Source organism: Enhydra lutris, unplaced genomic scaffold, assembly GCF_002288905.1.
Source record: "Enhydra lutris kenyoni isolate GAN:26980312 unplaced genomic scaffold, ASM228890v2 scaffoldscaffold8, whole genome shotgun sequence".
NCBI classification, from domain to species: domain Eukaryota; kingdom Metazoa; phylum Chordata; class Mammalia; order Carnivora; family Mustelidae; genus Enhydra; species Enhydra lutris.
In genome coordinates, this window is record NW_019154092.1 from 26,176,024 (window position 1) to 26,194,429 (window position 18,406).

Below are 18,406 nucleotides of genomic sequence, written 5' to 3' on the forward strand. Positions count from 1 at the left end.
TTTCACCTCCAAGTAATTCTCGCTAGAGAAAGCTGAAAAGCAACAAAGAGAAAATTACGAATGAAATTTACTGTCTTTTTCTGTCTAAACCTGTCTTCTTTCCTGAAAAAAAAGTATTAGAGGCAAGAAAGTAGCAAATACGTTTCCTCCACCGATTGTTGTTGGGTAACTACGTTACTCTCCAGAGGTTTACCCCAAATTTAAGGGAGACTAGACCAAAGGCTGTAGAACAGACTAAAGAGCAACTTGCAAACTTCCTAGATTTGTAGGCAAAAAGGATCGCCCTTGTATGTGTCTTGGGTACATTACAGAAATACGGAATGTTCCAAATAAGTGTGATAGGCTGTAAAGAGAGAAGGCTTTCAGGACAGTTGCAAGAAATTAAAACGATTTCAAACTAATGCCTATAACAAGAACATAGAGAACGAACCAAAAATTAACCTTGAAAGAGTTGTAGATTATTAGAGATTATCAGTTTATCCAGAAGTGGGAATTACTTTTATGTTTGTTTTATAACAGATATGAAAAATTGGAAGATAGAGACAACTGGATCTCTGTGAATCCTGCTACATCTGAAATTAAACTTGTAAAAATTCCTGATTTTGAATCCAGATATGTTCAAAATGGTACATACACTGCAAAGATTTTGGCAGTATCTGAAAGTAAGTTATTACATATGTATTTCTTCTCATTATGTGTATCTAAGTACTTTTTTAGTATTTTTTAACTTATATCAAATATTTTTAATTTTATAAAATACCTCTTTAAATGGAACAGCTTATTGTTATGTAGAAGACCACTAAGCAGACAGGATGGTATATGTGACTTTGGAGCAACATGGATTTGAACAGCTCAGGTCCACTTACACACACATTTTTTTTTTTTTGATACAGCACTGCAAATGTACTCTCCCTTCCTTATGATTTTTTCTTTTTTTTTATTAAATTTTTTTTATTTTTTTATAAACATATAATGTATTTTTATCCCCAGGGGTTTTTTTAGTATTTTTAATACTAAAAAAAGTATTATTTTGGAACATCCGAGACCTTCATTTTGTTCTTGTAGGGAACTCAGATCTCTCCCATGGACAAACCTTAACATTTCTACTCATTTAGCGGATTAAAAGACATGACTTGATCTGAACCTTAAAACATATATAGGATGGAAAGTGCCCCAGTTTGTTAGTACCTTCTCCGTACCAAACCGGAAAGAGAATTCAGACTGTCTGTTGTCAGCAATAGGGGCAGCATATTCATATTTATTCTTTCTCATTTTTAAGGTTATCCAAGAAAAACCATCACTGGCACCATTGCTATCACAGTGGAGGACATCAATGACCACTGTCCCACACTGGTCGACCCAGTGCAGACTGTCTGTGACAACGTGCCGTACGTGAATGTGACCGCAGAGGACTTGGATGGGTCCCAAAACAGTGGGCCTTTCAGTTTCTCCATCATCGACAAACCGGCTGGAATGGCAGAAAAATGGCAAATAGTACACCAAGAAAGTAAGCAAAATCAGTGGACTATATATTTAAGTATTGAATCTGAGAGAAATCTAAAATCGTTATAATACTGGCTGTGCTTTTTTTCATAAAGTATATTTCTGATACAGTTTTCTACAGAAGCTTATAAAATGAGGTTCTGAAGCTCAGCTATAGTGTCTTTCATCAGCCAAGAGTAGATGCCCCATTTGGAGTCATAGAACAGGGAAAGAAGAGAAACAACATGATATCTTCAAGATAGCGGGGCATTCTCTAAGTGGCTCCTGAACTATGTTTTGCCTGTAAGGTGAGGAGTAGCTTGTCTAAGCACAGCAGAATAGATGCCTTCTAAAGTCTTAAGCTCTGATCACAATTCCATTAAAATAGTATTTATGAATGACTTCCTGAGTCCTAGACACTCTGCTGGCGCCTCATAGGCATTATCGCATTTAATCCTTTAATCTATAACATGATTCCCTGATTACAGCTGAGGGATCTTGGCTTAACTAGAATTAAGTAGCTGTTCAAAGTCACAAAACTGGTCAGTGATAAACACAGTATGAAGAAGGGCCTGTCTGACCTCCCCATTCCAGGTGACCCTGCGCGTATATCCATGTCTTAGACATAGCCCCTTGTTGATATGAGCTTCTGGGTGTTCTCCAGGGTGGTTTTGAATACCACGAACTATCCAGAAGACTATTTTGTTTTAAACAATTAGTGTTCATTTTAGGAAAGTTTCAAAAATAATACCCAAGCTTTTCTTAATCAACAAATTTATTGTTATTTTAAGTCTGACAGAATTTGATCACCATTTTAAGAAGCTTTGATTACAAATTACAGAGTAAACAAAGACTTTCAATGTCTCACACTATGTTTATAAATTTAGCATATTTCATTTTTTGCCTATGTATGTCAACAATCTGAATTAACAAATCAAATGCTTTGTCTCACTTCTTGTGATCCCTGTATTCTAAAATTCCAGTAAATATGACTTATAAATGCACTGAACCTGAAGCCCTCTTCAGTGGTCCAATACTGAACAAACCAGTGATATTTCAACCAACAGCTACAAGGCCAAATCAGTAACATAATCACACATTTTAAATTGGAATTACAAAGCTGTCATGTTAACAGGGCTAATTTTCCTAAAAATGATGCAAGTATAAAAGCACAGTAATGATTACAAATAATTCCCATATGATACAAAAATATTAAAACCATATCTTTAATTTGCTTGAATATCCTATAACTAATTTTTAAATCTTAGGGTTTATGTACTCACTAGCAGAGGATAATTATGCTCTCAGTTGACTAAAGTTCCCTCCTCTCTGAGAAGGACAGTCACCATCCTGACTAACAGAAGCTACTTAAGATCAAGTTTTCAGCTAGCAGGAGGCCTGGGTGGCAGACGTCCAGATGATTCCTCTTAGGGTAATTAAGCCTCAAAACTTGAAAAGTGGTTGGTGTCCTTTTTCAGTTTCTAATTCTGTACTCACAGAAGCCTGGGACTCCCACCCAGGCTGAATGCTTGATTGGAGTTGACTTTTCTTTGTCTAAGATGTGTAAACATGTTTTACATTGAACTTACTGGGTTTCCAACTCTTACTTATTTTTTTTTTTAAAGATTTTATTTATTTATTTGACAGACAGAGTTCACAAGTAGGCAGAGAGGCAGGCAGAGAGAGAGAGAGGGAAGCAGGCTCCCTGCTGAGCAGAGAGCCCGATGTGGGGCTCGATCCCAGGAACCCGAGATCATGACCTGAGCCGAAGGCAGAGGCTTAACCCGCTGAGCCACCCAGGCGCCCCGACTCTTACTTATTTTATCGAAGAAACATATGATGTTTGGGAGGTGCCATGCACTGTCCTAAGCACTCTACTAATGTCAATCACCTTACAAGTTTGGCCCGACTGTCATCAACATTTTACAGATGAAGAAACAAGGGCAAAGAGAGTTTTCTTAATATTCTCAAGGTCAGGAGCACCTGGGTGGTGCAGTGGGTTAAGCGTCTGCCTTCGGCTCGGGTCATGATCCCAGGGTCCTGGGACTGTGCTCTGCCTCAGGCTCCCTGCTAAGCAAGGGAGACTGCTTCTCCCTCTCCCTCTGCTCCTGCTCATGTGCACACATGCTTGCTCTCTCTCTCTCTCTCTCTCTCTCTCACTCTCTCTCTCAAATAAATAGAATCTTTAAAAAAAAAAAATTCTCAAGGTCACAGCTAGTTAAAAGCTGGAACTAGGATTTGAACCCAAATGGTCTGTCTCTGGAGTCTGCCTGGATACATAGATATATTTTCTATATAAAGATCAAGATGTTTGAATTTGATGGGTCCTTGAATTTTTCATAGTCTTAGGAACATGAAACCCTTAAGGATAAGCATGTTGGAGTGTTATAAGTGGAAGTCTTATAAAGTATAAAGACTTGTACTTTACATACCTAGACAATTTAGAGAGGATTCTGTAAACCAATTTTCTTCTCCTTAGTTACATAATAAGGTGATCGGCTAGATGTCATGATAATAAATAACTCTCATCTATTTTATTTATTTGTGAAAATTTTAAAGCACAGAAAATTCCAGCAACTAATATAGCAGACATCTATGTACCTACCACCTAAAAGGAATTAACAATTTCTCATATTTGAATGAGACCTCTTTTTTTAAATGATAATGGATAAAATTGAAGTCCTCTTTGCATTTTCTCCCCTCTCGACTTGCTGCCTTAGAGCCAATCATGAATTTAATTATGTTCTTCCAGGCCATGTTTTTATGGATTTTTTTTTCATGAGTTCTTACTCCTTTAAATGACTAGATGCTTTTCTCCCTTCTCCAAAGCTTTGAGGATGATTTAATAAGTATATTCTAGCTATGCAGATCAAATTCCATAAAATTTGGACCCTAAATGAAAAGAGGCTATTTTTTTAACTTCCAAAAATGAACAAAACAAACCCCAAACACTTCATTTTTATCTTTGTGTTCATCCAAGTCTACATGTCTTGCATTCATAGAACTCTTTGTGTCATGTTCTTGCCAAAAATACCTAACCTGAATCCAATCATGAGGAAACAATCAGACAAATTCACACTGCAGAGCATCCTTTGAAATAGGCGGCCCTCAGAAATGCAAAGTCTTGATGGCAAAAAAAAAAAAAAAAAAAAAAAGGTGGGACTGACCTAGATCATTCATAGAGATCAGAGTGACAACTAAAGGCAATGCATAATTCTTGATTGAATCCAGAATCAAGGGAAAAAACCAAAAAACAAAACAGGTAGAAAACTATAAAGGGCATTATTGCAACGCTGAAAGTTTGACTGTGGGTTATATCAATACTAAATTATTGGAGAGGACTAATGTCCCTTGGTCTTAGAAGGTATATTCTGATATGTGTACCATAATATCTGCAACTTACTTTCAAATAGTTCAGAAAAAAGTGAGTGGATAGAAAATATTGTTATCAGGGTGCCTGGGTGGCTCAGTTGGTTAAGCGTCTGCCTTCAGCTCAGGTCATGATCCCAGGCTCCTGTGATCAAGCCCCATGTCAGGCTCCCTGCTCAGCGGGAAGCCTGCTTCTCCCTCTCCCTCTGCTCTTCTACCTGCTTGTGCTCTCTTGTTCTGTCTCTCAAATAAATAAATAATATTTTAAAAAAAGAAAATATTGTTATCATATGTAAACAAATCATGAAGGGTAGGTTGTAATTCATTGTAATATTCTTACAGTTTTTCTGTAGATGTGAAATTTTTCAAAATTTTGGATATATCGTGATACAGTGTCGGGAACAAAAAGGACGGGACTCCGTGAAATGAGATTGGCCCGTTGCTGAAAATTACTAAAGCTGGGGGTGGGTTAACTATACTCTTCTATTATTGTCTGTTTGAAAATTGCCTTAACAAAGTTTTTTTTAAGATGGTACAATAAAGGTCATTTAACGGAAATGTCATTTAACTCCCCACTTGTTTGTTACTGTATCCTTAGTACCTAGAATGGTTTCTAGCATTTGGTAGACATCACACACATTTGTTAAAATTAATCATCATCAAAGAAAGATGCTTCCAGACCCGGTGCTTTGCTATCAACTTGCCTCCTGGGGGGGATCTGGAGTAATTTTAACAAGCCCACAGTGTGACTTCAATCGAGAAGCAAGAATAAAGCTTCTCACTGGAGCTAAATATTGTCAGCAATTCAAGAATGTTTCCATCCACCCCTCCCTTGGTGATCATGAATTTCTATTTCCATTTGCCCCCCTCCCCTTGTAGGCACCAGTGTGCTTCTGCAACACAAGGAACTAAAGCCTGGAAGACGTGAAATTCAGTTTCTGATTTCGGATAGTCAGGGCCTCAGTTGCCCTGAAAAGCAAGTGCTTCAACTCACCATCTGTAAGTGTCTGGAAGGCGGCGGTTGCGTGGAACGCCTGCAGGACTCCTACGTTGGCCTGGGACCCGCAGCCATTGCGCTAATAATTCTTGCCCTTCTGCTCTTGCTACGTAAGTATTTGAAAAGCCGCTCTTTAGCTCAGCTAGTCATTTCAGTGCCCTACCAGTGATTTGTTGTGGTAGCAGTCATTGATTTCGTAACAGTGATGCTTTAACCACACTGGAACCCTTCCGAGGGTGATCAGGGAAACAAGAAGTGACCATTAAAAAATTCGCCAAGATTATTCTAGCCCTCTTCAGAATTTTGTTTCATAAAAATGAGTTTTTGTTTCATAAAAACATGTCTTGTCCCGATTTAAATGATCAAGCTTTCTAGACAGCCTCGTTAGTGAGAGCTCTGTGATGATGGACGTTGTCTGTCCACGTTTGTCCACAGCCAGTGCTCAGAACAGTGCCTTGCCCATAGTAGGCTCTCAGAAAAGATGTGTTGTATGAATTTGGATGATGGATACAAAGTTATGCAATTCTTGCTTTGCGCCTTCAACTTGTCGGGGCTCGGCCTCCTCAAACCCTCTTCTTAGCTTGCCCCTTCCCCGGCACCAACAGTAGCCCTACCTCTGAGTACTTCGGTGCTTCCTGACAGTGACAGCTGGTCCTGCCTTCCCTGCATGGCCTCTGGAGAGCTGTGGTTTCCTTTCACAAAAGAGCAGAGTACACAGTGCGGGGTCGTGTGGAATCCCACTCCACTTGCCACTGAGCAAGGGGGAGGACCACCTCTGAGACACCCCTAGTGATTTCGGTGATGAAGGAGGAGCTTGTCAAAGCCCGTAGTAGATGTGCAATTGAAGGCACAGCATTCAACAGTGTGTAGTGTACCTTCATATCATCGTCTCTGTCTTACTGGCAAAAATATAGACGTGTATGGAGAAATGACTTGTCTCCGCTCACCAGGTCTGTAGGTGGGTACTGGAGCTGGGACTCCGTCTTTTACCCAGAGACTCCTTACATTCATTGCCTTCTCATCTCACATTCCCCAGGGCCCCATGTGGGGCTTGGTGCCTGGAGACACTTGATAAGCCCTTGTTAAATCTGTTGAGATGGTTGAGTTGCCACTGGTTAATTTCAGTTTTTTTACTCACAGTGTAGGTACTCAGAGTGGCTATATTTGCTGAGCTGTCAGCTTTTTCACACAAAAGGGAGTGTAGGAAGTAGTCAGTTCATTGTCGGAAGCTAGCAAATGGAAGTGGCATAAAAACTAATTTGGGAAGGACTGCCTACAGGTGTAATTAATTCTTTACCACCTTGATCAGGAAGACAACCTTGGCTTTCACTTCCTCCCTGAGGTAGAATAAAATGTAAGGAAGGAGCTCTGAAATTTCATTGAATTCATGATGAAATGTTATGTATATTTTAAGGGCTTTTAATGGAGAGTCATTTTCGAAAATAATACTCGGGTAATTCAAATGTTAATTTGAACCTGTTTGCCATGCCTTCTGCTAAATCCTATTCCAGGATGAAGTGGTAAAGTATTTAGAAGTTCCAGTGTTCTAGAGCATTGGAACATACTAAAATTTCCTACCCCCAGGAGCTTTTGATCTTTTAGAATATATGTTTTTGGGGATAGTGAATTTTCTCCTATTAAAAAAGTGATGAAAAAGAACAACAAAAGATTTAAGTCTCCAAATTGGTCTTGATGATTTGTATGCTATTGAATCCAGCCATGGTGCTCCATCCAGGAACCACACACAGCCTTTTAGTGATGGATGAGGACTCCCTCATGCTGCTTTTAGGCTTTGATATGATTCACCAAAACAAGCTTGGTGAGGTCGAATCAGAGTGAAGACAAATGCAAAACTAGGGCTGTACATAAGTGAAGACTGAACTCTAAGAAGCAAGATACAAATTCCAAAATCATGCAGTATAAATTTAGAATATGTGGGGACTCACCCTCTCGGGACTCCATTTTGTTTCTGTCCAGTTGTACCACTTTTATTGCTGATGTGCCAATGTGGAGAAGGCGCCAAAGGCTTCACCCCGATTCCTGGCACGATAGAGATGCTGCACCCTTGGAATAACGAAGGGGCGCCACCTGAAGACAAGGTCAGATAATCAGATGTCCTTGGAACTTGTTTTCTTTCCTGATTTTAAAAGGCTTTTGGGCACTGTTCCTAATAGTCTAAGTCATGAGAAAGTCAAGTAGTCATTATAGATTTCATTCACCTGTCTTCGTTAAACAGGGTTCAGATGATTTTGTGTTTGTTGCCAGGGCAGAGTTGAAGTGGTCTTGTTCTATTGTGGTAGACCTTATGTTCCAGAGAATGTTAAAAAAGGATCAGGGAATGAAGGATGTGCTTCTCCGTTTCTGTTCCTCCCAGTACATAGGTTTGGGAAAGAGAAGCCCACCACCCCCATAACAGTTATAAAATCTTGCAAAACCTCCCCACCTCCCGTCCTCCCTACTTAATAAGAAGGAGGTCCCATCATCCCTCTGTTGCATCTTCCCCCCGGGTCTGTCAGCACCATCTGCAGTAAGCATTGTGTTCAGGAGGACACTATTTAGCATCAAGGGTCAGAGCACTCAGAGAACAGGGGCTTAGATATGAACGTGGGCAGTGAAGGATCAGCGTGATGATTCCTCCACAGGCTCCGCCTTCCTTGTTGTTCCTCCACGGATGAGTTCCGTTCCCATGCTGTCTTCATGCTCCCGACGCTAGCTGCTGTCCCCACATTCCAAAGAGCAGGTTGGGAGAAATGTTCTTAAAGAACACTTTCCAAAAGTTTCCTACCCCACTTCTGTTTGAAATCACATTAAGAAGAACTTGGGTAGCTATTCCAAGTAGCAGTGGAGGCTTGCGAAGATAGTCTTTATTTGGAGCAGCATGTGTCCACCTGGGGAGGGGGGGGCGGGGAAGAGAGAGAGAAATATAATAACTATAGAAGGAGGCATTAAACCCTAAAGGAAAGTCAAAATGCTATTGATGCCAATAGCGTAAATGAACTGAGACCATACTTAATTAATTTTTGTTTTCTCCCTGGGGTATAATCAGCTGACAAAATAAGAAGCTGGAATGGAGATCTTCAGAAGATTCAAATACACGTTATTCAACCCAAAGTATTGTTCCTAATTTGCCTCCATGGAAGTAGCTTATTCCCTTCGCCTGCCAGCGTAGCTCAGATCCCTTTACCACCTATACCGACCCTATGTCCTTCTAACTTCTCAACTGTCTTTACTTTTACAGGTGGTGCCTTTGCATGTGGCAGCAGATCATGGAGAGAATGTAGGAGCAGACATGAGAGTGGGAGGTATAATGACCAAGGAAACCACAAAAGAAAGTAGGTCTGCCTTCCCCAAAGGGTATCCTGAGGTGACTGAGGTGGATGGAAGATGGGAAGAACACAGAAGCCTGATTTCTGGTCAAGTGACCGAAGGGACAGGGACAACAGGAGCCAACATAGGTGCTGATGGGACAAGGATCATGAAAGTCCCAGGATCTTCCAGAGATCTGGTCGGAGCTCAAGCAGCTGCTGTTCTGGTCAATGAAGAATTCTTAAGAAGTTATTTCACTGAGGTAAGGGTTGGTTTTTATAGGTGCTGAGGTGGGGGGGTGGGGGGGGAGACATTTATATTTGAAAGTCGTATTATTCGGGTAATCATTGCCTTGGATCTAAGTAGGATTTTGTCGTTTTTTAAGAGAATGCCTATAGGCTGTGAGGAAAAGCAGAGGAGACCCATTAAATCAGTTAGCTCCATTATCTAGTGATAATGAATGACCCCACAATCTTCCTTTTTACAGAAGCTTATCTCTCACATTCCTGTTTTTGTCAGTTGGCACAACTTTGCTTTTCTCCGTATTGCCTTCATTCTGAGACACACACCGAGAGAGCTGATTGGACTGGGCAGGTGCTGTCCTCGGGGAACGGGGAACAGAGCCATGCAGAACCGGGCAATGACCGACTCCTCACACAGCTGCCTTTTCTGTGCTCACATTTCAGCAGTCAGAGCAAGTCCCATGACGAAGCCAGATGTCAGTGGGTCAGAAAGTACCATTCCTCTGCGGGAGCAGACTTGATAGGGATGGGCATGCGGGGAGCAGAGAGAATACCAGACCTAAAAATCCCAGTCTATCCTGTCTGTTTAGATTTTCTCTACTTGGCTTCATTCTGGAGGCAGTTCATAAAAAATCAGGAGGAGAGGTGCAGGAGAGGTGATGGATGTAGTCCGAAACCCCACGCCTGGAATGAGGAATTAGAAGCAGGGCTGGGTACCTTTCTTGAGAAGAAGGTCCATGGGCCCCACACAGGGATGGGCAGAGTCAGAGTGTTGGGCATCTGAAGGACACGTGAGAGGAGTGGAGGGATGGGCTTCTGAGGAGGCCAGTTTATTTCTGTCCGCTCTCGACACGATAGCCAATTACCGGAGTGCTTTTCCCCTTCCTGTCTCCTACCCCGTTCCCTTCTTTCAGACCATTTGCCCACCTGTTGGCTTGATAGGAAGATGGTGATGTGGTTCGTGTCAGGAAAACCATTTCTCCTCGTCCCCTTTCAGTCTCACTGCAAGCTCCACTCTGGGGTGCCCTGTTAGTTTCATTTTGATGGTTTTCCCTCTCCACTCTTACCCTGCTCCGGTTGTGTGTGTATGTGAGCAATCTTTTACTCAGAAATCTCTTCACACTTAGCAGAAAATTTCCAAGAATGATCTACATTTTGAACTCCTGTGTATTCTTTACCCAGGTTACCCAATTATTAACCCTTTGCCGTATTTGCTATTTGCTTTCCTAATCTCTCCCTTCCTCCGTCCCCCTCTCTCTCTTTGTCACACACACACACACACACACACACACACACACACATGCTCAGGCACACACGTGCACATGCACATTTTCTTAACATAGTATAGTGAACAAATTTAGAGATTTAACAGTGCCATATTCCATATTTAATTTTGCAAGTTATCACAATAATGTCTTTTTATAGCCATTGTTTTTCCCATCTGAGACCCAATCCAGAGTCCTGCCTTTCTTTTCTTTCAAGATAGGAATTTTTTTAAGAATACAGGCCAGCTGTGTTGTAGGATGCCCTTCCATTTGTGTTTCTCTGATGTTTTCTTATAAGGAGACTCTGGTTATGCATTTGGGGCAGAAATACTGCCTTATTCTTTTTTTTTTTAAGATTTTATTTATTTATTTGACAGAGATCACAAGCAGGCAGAGAAGCAGGCTCCCCGCGGAGCAGAGAGCCTAATGCAGGGCTCAATCTCAGGACCCCGAGACCACGACCTGAGCTGAAGACAGAGGCCCAACCCACTGAGCCACCCAGGCGCCGCGAAATATCGCCTTATTCTAAGTGAAGCTGTCACTAATTCTCTGCCTCTGTTTTATTTCCATTTTAGAAAGCTGCCTCTTACACTGACGAAGACGACATTCACACAGGCAAAGATTGCCTTCTGATTTATTCTCAGGAAGACACTGAGTCTCTCCATGGTTCCATTGGCTGCTGCAGTTTTATTGAAGGAGAACTCGATGATCATTTTCTAGATGATTTAGGGTTTAAATTCAGGACACTAGCTGAAATTTGCTTGGGTCAAAAAATAGATATGGATGGGGAAATTGAGCCAAGGCAAAAACCTGTGGGAGCATCAAGTATGAAGGCAACTTCCCATTCATTCAGTGAGCAAACCAGGATTAATTCGGAGAATGCCTACTTCACTGGTAGTAGCTTTCAAGTTCCAAAACCTTTGCCTGAAGCAAACACAGAGAAAGTAACTCAGGAGATAGTCACCAAAAGTTCTCAATCTTCCAGGCAGAGTCAGAAGGTAGCTACATGGCTCCCTGATCCACTGGCTTCTGGTAACGTTGTAGTAACAGAAACTTCTTATGCCGCAAGCTCCACGATGCCGCCAAGCACTGTGATCCTGGGTCCTGGCCAGTCCCAGGCCCTTATTGTGACCGAGCGGGTGTACGCGCCAGCCCCTCCCTTGGTAGAGGAGCAGTATGCTAATGACGGTAGTGTCGTGGTTACCGAGAGAATCATGCAGCCCAACGGGGGCCTGCCTGGTTCTCTGGAAGGCGCTCAGCCTCTGCTAGATGCGCATTATGTTATGGTGAGGGAGAGAGAGCGCTTCCTGGCCCCCAGCTCGGGGCTGCCGTCCCCTCTGGCCGTGCCCGCTGCAGCAGCAGGAGGGGACATGACAGTGACAGAAAGGGTGCAAACCTCTGCCTCCGGTTACCGATTTCCTACTGAAACCTCACGGATGGCCAGAAAGACAGAGGTTTCTGGAGCCGCGGTCCATGGCCCCCTGCCAAATTTCAGTTTAGAGGAGTCTGGTCATTCTATTTCTACTCGTACCAGAGTCTCCAAGCACAGCATTGTACAGCATTCTTACTCCTAAATCGTAGTCCTCCAGAGTCTGACCCAGGGTCCCATTTCATGTGTTCAATGGGCCAGTCTTTTGATGAGCCTGTAGACTTAAGAGACATACACATTGGGCTTAAAACACTGCTCCATCACTAATCTACCACCGGCCTCGCCGCCCCAGCCTCCAGGAGTAGGCTTCAGAGAGGCCCCAGGGTTTGCTGAGGGCATAAGGACGATGCTGTGTCTTAAGTGCCTTTTAGTGAGTTAGGGCCAAACAATATTCACAAAGCAAATCAGGGAGTCAGTCTTTCTTGTGAGAGTTTACCAAATGGACACAGGGTAGCCGGGGCATCAGCTGTCCAGTCCAGCCACCCATGAAGCTGACTGGGCCTCTTATCCTCCTGCATTCACCTTGAACATTGCTGTTCTGTATCCCATACTTGAACACACCTAGCAGATTATCAGCACCTCGTTTCTCCAAAACTGTGTGCACGGTCTGGACGACTCTTTTCTTTAAGACTAGAAGCCTGGCCTTTTAATCTGTTTTAGGTTGATTGAATTTGGGGACATCGACATGGTAAAGAACACACATTGTATGCTTCTGTGAGTGTGTCTTGTATGACTGTAAAAATAGCATTATTGCTTCCCTGTGTCTCCCCAAAATCATGAAAATACTGAACACTTCCCATTCAGTTGAATAATCCAGGGCAAAATTCATAAATATAAAATCACTTTACTTTTAAGAATAATATACTATTTTTACAAACTCAGGATACACTATCTTCTAATTTCGTACAGCTAAATTAACCACCAGACTGGCTTCTCCACTGTGATAAGAACCTGGCTGTTTCCCTGCTATAGATCCTCAGTACATAACACGAGTGCCGAATAAATGTTTGTGGAATCAAACCAAATTTTAGAAACCATCCTCTTTTGTTTGTAGTTGGAAAAAATACTGAAAAACCCTATACTGTCAGTAATTGTGAGTTTGAAATTATGAATTTATTCTGCATCTCAAAATCACTGACTGGCCAGTCCTAACTACGTGAATATTAAATATTAAATATTCAATTGAACAATTGGGCCTGAAATTGGACAACACCCTTGCCTTTCATTTTGCAAAGTTATTTGGGTATTTTGGCTTCTTAGTAGATTATACTTTTTTTTTTTAAGATTTTATTTATTTATTTGACAGAGTGAGATCACAAGTAGGCAGAGAGGCAGGCAGAGAGAGAGGAGGACGCAGGCTCCCTGCTGAGCAGAGAGCCCGATGTGGGGCTCGATCCCAGGACCCTGAAATCATGACCTGAGCCGAAGGCAGAGGCTTTAATCCACTGAGCCACCCAGGTGCCCCATTAGATTATACTTTAATTGCTCCTTGAAAAAACAGGGCATTTAAAGTTTCAAAGCATACGTGCACATCAATAACAGTTTATGTGAATATTTCCCACAACAAAATAATTTTCATAAACTTTAAAGACTATGTTAATATTTTTCTTTTTCAAGGTATTTTGCTAGGGAAATGAATCTTCAAGAATTCTTTTTTTAGGCGTGTTTTTTACTTGAATTATGCTATACAAAAGACTGATACATTTTGCCCCTACTGACTATATATATGGGTAAAAGGCAAATATTTTTAAATATCATAAGTATGTGGCCAAGATGAAGGTCAATCTTCTATGATCTAAATTTTTTACTCTCTACTTAGCAATTGTTGCTTTTTTCCTCCCATTTTATACTTAATAGTTATATTTTGCCGTGTATGCAACAGGAATTTCACAACTGTGTGAAATGTGAGTACGACCTGCATACTCCAAAAATCCAAACTTGGTCTTAACCTTCCTCCTTGGACAGACTCGGAAAACCTAACCTGTCTCTTGTATGTAACATAATCACATTTTCTAAATGGTTTTTTTGTACCTGAAATGATGATTTGTTTTAAGTTTTACATTTGTTCCTTGGAAGATTATGTTTGTATGGGCATCATCATAAAATATTTAAATAAAAAGATGACCTTGAGAGTGACCCTTTTCCATCATCTTTTTATTGCTCTGTCATAGTTTACAAGGACTATAGTTCTGCATCACAGGAGACAGCTCCCCGAAAGAAGGCGTTTGTTTGACTTCGGTATTTGAATTAGAACTGCTTACAACCTTGGAAAAGCATCATTTCCAGAAGGCCTGCTGAAATTTTAATTTCAGATGTATTTTAATATAAATATGTCCCATAGTAAAAAAAAAAAAAAAAAATTCTCTGTTGTTTAGCTGAAATTCAGATTTAGCTAGGCACTCTGTATTTCTCTGCCAACTCTGGCAACCTTGTTCCTAAGGGACTGGAGTTCCCTCTCTGCCCCCAAAGTAACATTGGAGGAAGCTGTTGAGTTCAGCTAAAGCAAGCTCACACATCTAACTCAAAGAGATGAAATCATTCAATCAGTGTTAAGAAGCTGCTTTAGTTACTTACTATAGTTTACAAGAGAAAAGATCAACGTTTCTGCCTATACTATAATGCAACATTCATAATAAATATTTCACAACACTGGCACAGCAAGACTTCCTAAAGCACAAAGACCATGCAGCATTTCTGTGACCTCAGAGCTCCTACCCCAAATGGCACATGGGAGCAATATTTGGTTGATCCCTACAGACCATATTCCAACCACCACGGCATCAAAATGTTTACAGTAAGATGTTGCTTATCAAGTAACACCTGGAAATGAGGTGCTTCCAAAGACAGTGTTAAGGTAATTAAATCTTACCTCTTTAACATACCAAAATTTCTTGGCTTTGCTATTTTAGTGGAGTTCAAGTCCTCTTTATCATCATTGATTTTTTTTTTTTTTGGCCTATTTTGTTTCTATTAACTGCTGAGAGAGGGATATTAAAATCTCTGGCTGATTGTGGCTCAGCCTACTCCTCGTTTAATTTTTTCTAGTTGTGCTACCTGTATCTTGAAACGTGTTAGACATGTGCTAATGGGTACAAATATATTTAGCATTATTGTGTCTCTTCAAGGAATTGACCCTTTTATCATTATAGAATATCTCTCTTTCTCTCTGATTATATTTTTTGTCTTGAAATCCACTTTACCTAACATTAATATTGCCACACTGACTTTATTATGCTTAGTGTTTGCATAGTTTATATCTTGGATCTTTTTACTCTCAACTTTATAATGTATTTCTTATACATATAGAGGTGGGTCTTATTTCTTACCCATTTTAACACTTCCTGGCTTAGAATGCGGGGGAGGGGGAGGGTTAGTCTACTTGCATCAATTATTCATATTGATGAGCTTAAGCCTGCCATCTTGGTATTTGTTTCCTCTTTGTCCCATCTGTTTGTTTTTCATTTATCTGCTCCTTTCCTGCCTTCCTTTGTGTGTTGAATGTTCTAGGATGCCACCGTAGCTCCTCTATTGACCTTTCAACTGGTTGCTCTTGTGGAAATTAAATTAAATCCACAGTAAAAAAAAAATCCAATTAAAAAATTATCTCCTGCCAACCCGAAAAAACTCTCTGCATGAGTAGAAGAGAAAGAAAACAGTTTTATTACTGAACAAGCATTATGCCAGAATGGGATGTGCATCACAGGCCACCCATTAAGAAATTGCAAAGACAGAAATCTCACTTTTGTATATAGCCCGGCAGACACAACCCATTACATGTGTGTTCACAACATAATGAGATCTTATCCTCAAGCAACACTTGCCAGCACCATTGGTCATACACAGTGTGTCTTAAATTCACCTGGGAATTGAGGTAGCCATTGTGTTGCTGACTGACTTTATCCAAAGAAATAATAAGACTTCTACTATCTCTGTGATAGGTAGCTAGTTACAATCTGGAGCCAGACGCCATGGAGAAGGGGAGATTGAGTTTCTCTCTTCCTTGACGTTCTCATCTTTGATGTTCAAAGAGATGACTCCCAGGTCTTAGAGAAAGACATTGCTGCTTGGAAATCTAACAAAAAGCTCATTTAGTTTTAAAAAGTTTCTATAGTATCTGAAAAGGGCAGAGAAAGAATTAGCAATGATTAAGTTTTCTAAAGTAAATGCTCTGAGGAAGAGGAAAGGGGAGAGCAAGTCTCTCCCTTTATGTACCAAGAAAAATTTAATTTGTTTCTTAGATTTGTTCTTACCCTCACACTTTAGGGCTATGCTCCCTGTGGCAAGTGGTTCCAATTGGATGGCACAAATTTAGATCCTTTCTACCGCTGTGGAAATGTTTTTGGGGTGGTATAGCTCTAGAAATTATAGTGTGTATCTTTATCATAGTCTACCTTCAACTCTCCTACTACTTCACAGACAATGCACATGAGCCTGGAACTTTCACTTTGTGGATCTTGCTATGTCACTAGATCTTCAACTGCTGCCTCCTGTCCCCCACACCTTCCTCCATAACCATGTATTATCAGCACGAATATTCTGAAACTTGTATCAAGTCCATTAGTGAATGGAAATGGGCTCTCATTATTCCACAGCTTCCAGAACTTCCACCAATCCATTAGCCCAGTAGAGACAATGAGATGAAGCAGGTATGCCTCTGTTAAAAATCCAGATATGCACCTGGCTGGACATTTTCCATTTGCCTCTTTATGTCCACTCTCTAGTCTTCTTTTTCACGTTGCTCTGAGACCTGGAACTTGTTCTTTCCAGAGGCTTCGATGGGCATCCTTGCCCTCTGCCTCTGAGGTGGGTATGGTCAGCGGGAAGCCTTGGCTGGAGAATGTCCAGAAAGAGAAATACAAGATTAGGGCATGTCTTCCCCTCTTTCCTTCTGCTGGCACCTGTCAAGCATCTCTCTCTTTACAGAAACTCCTTTTCTGAGTTCCCAGACCCATTCCCTCTCCTTTCTCCTCGAGGCTTGTTGGTGGTAATGGCTCCCTCCTTGACTGTGTCACACTCAGGACCCTGGCCTTTGCCTTGAAGTTTTCCCCACCTGCCTCACCATGTGTATATGATCCACTAAACTCTCCTAACATTCATCTGCTTCCCCCTGGGACAGTCAGTGACACAGTACAAATCTTGTTGCGTTAGTCTGCTTGGGCTGCCATAACCAAGTCACACAGACTGGGGGGCTTAAATTACATTTATTTTCTTACAATTCTGGAGGCTAGGAGTCGAAGATCAAGGTGTCAGCAGAGTCTGTTTCTTCCAAGGCCTCATTCATTGGCTTGTCAATGGCAGTCTTCTCCCTATGTTTTCACATGGTCTTCCTTCTGTCCATATCTATGTCCATACTTCCCCTTCTTATAAGGACACCAGTCATATTGAATTAGGACCCATCCTGATGACCTCTTCTTAACTTCATTACCTCTGAAAGACCTTATCTCCAAATATAGTCACATCCTGAGGTATTGGCAGTTAGGATTTTAACATATGAATTTTGAGGGAACCCAACTCAGCCGGTAAGACCTGGTGAAAAACCAGCCTTCACTTGAAAAGCTGTACTATTTTTTTCCACAAAATTCATGAATTTCTTCATCCCACTATTCGGTTAATTATTAGTAAAATTTGCTTGTTGCAGTAATAAAGTTGAAACCTGGGTTGAAAGCAGCCTAAATGAGGAGCCTGCAGAGTATCTATGAAGCCTACAGAGAAATTTCAATGGTAATCAAAGCAAAAACACATCCGGTTGTCCCAAGCCATGGACCTAAGTACTGTTGACAGCAGCTGACATTCCCAGCTCAGTGGCCCTGGCCACATGCTTTGCATTGCTTTTCAGTTTCCTCAGACACTGGCAATATGTACACCACCAATGACTCCAATAATTTAGGGGAAGCATAATTATCCTTTCCCTTGGAACTCATTCTAAGGATTAATTTTTTTTTCTTACTCAATTCTGAGGCTTCTATACATAGCACAGTGACCTTTCCTTGTTTTCTTTTATATTTTTAAGTCAGTAAATTATTCTTTCTCAGTCTTCCCACCTAATTTTTAAAAAATGTGGCTACAAAGACCTTAAGATAAAATGTATTGATCTGCTTCTTCATTATGACTTCTGTTGTCATGTCCATGAGGTAATTCATTTCAAAACACTTCAGTATCAGGTATGTGATAAACATGTATTCAAATTAATTCTAGTGTTTTCCCACTTAACAAGAGTGGTGTTTAAGGAATCTTAATCAGAAATTGAAATTCCAGGGGTGGTTACTTAGCCCTTCAAATATCATTATTAAAATCCACCATCAGAGGGTTTGCTAAT

General features: G+C 41.0%; 1 protein-coding gene across 1 annotated transcript in view; it reads left to right on the forward strand.

Annotated features, from left to right (window-relative positions):
* LOC111142408 (desmoglein 2) overlaps positions 1–12,356 on the forward strand; it is a 42,490-nt gene extending 30,134 nt beyond the window's left edge. The window contains exons 10-15 of the mRNA XM_022495477.1: positions 520–662; positions 1,280–1,507; positions 5,731–5,958; positions 7,826–7,947; positions 9,087–9,416; positions 11,237–12,356. Coding sequence (XP_022351185.1) covers positions 520–662; positions 1,280–1,507; positions 5,731–5,958; positions 7,826–7,947; positions 9,087–9,416; positions 11,237–12,235 — 2,050 coding nt within the window. The 3' untranslated portion in view covers positions 12,236–12,356. The remainder of the gene's footprint in view (positions 1–519; positions 663–1,279; positions 1,508–5,730; positions 5,959–7,825; positions 7,948–9,086; positions 9,417–11,236) is intronic.
* The last annotated feature ends 6,050 nt before the right edge of the window (positions 12,357–18,406 follow it).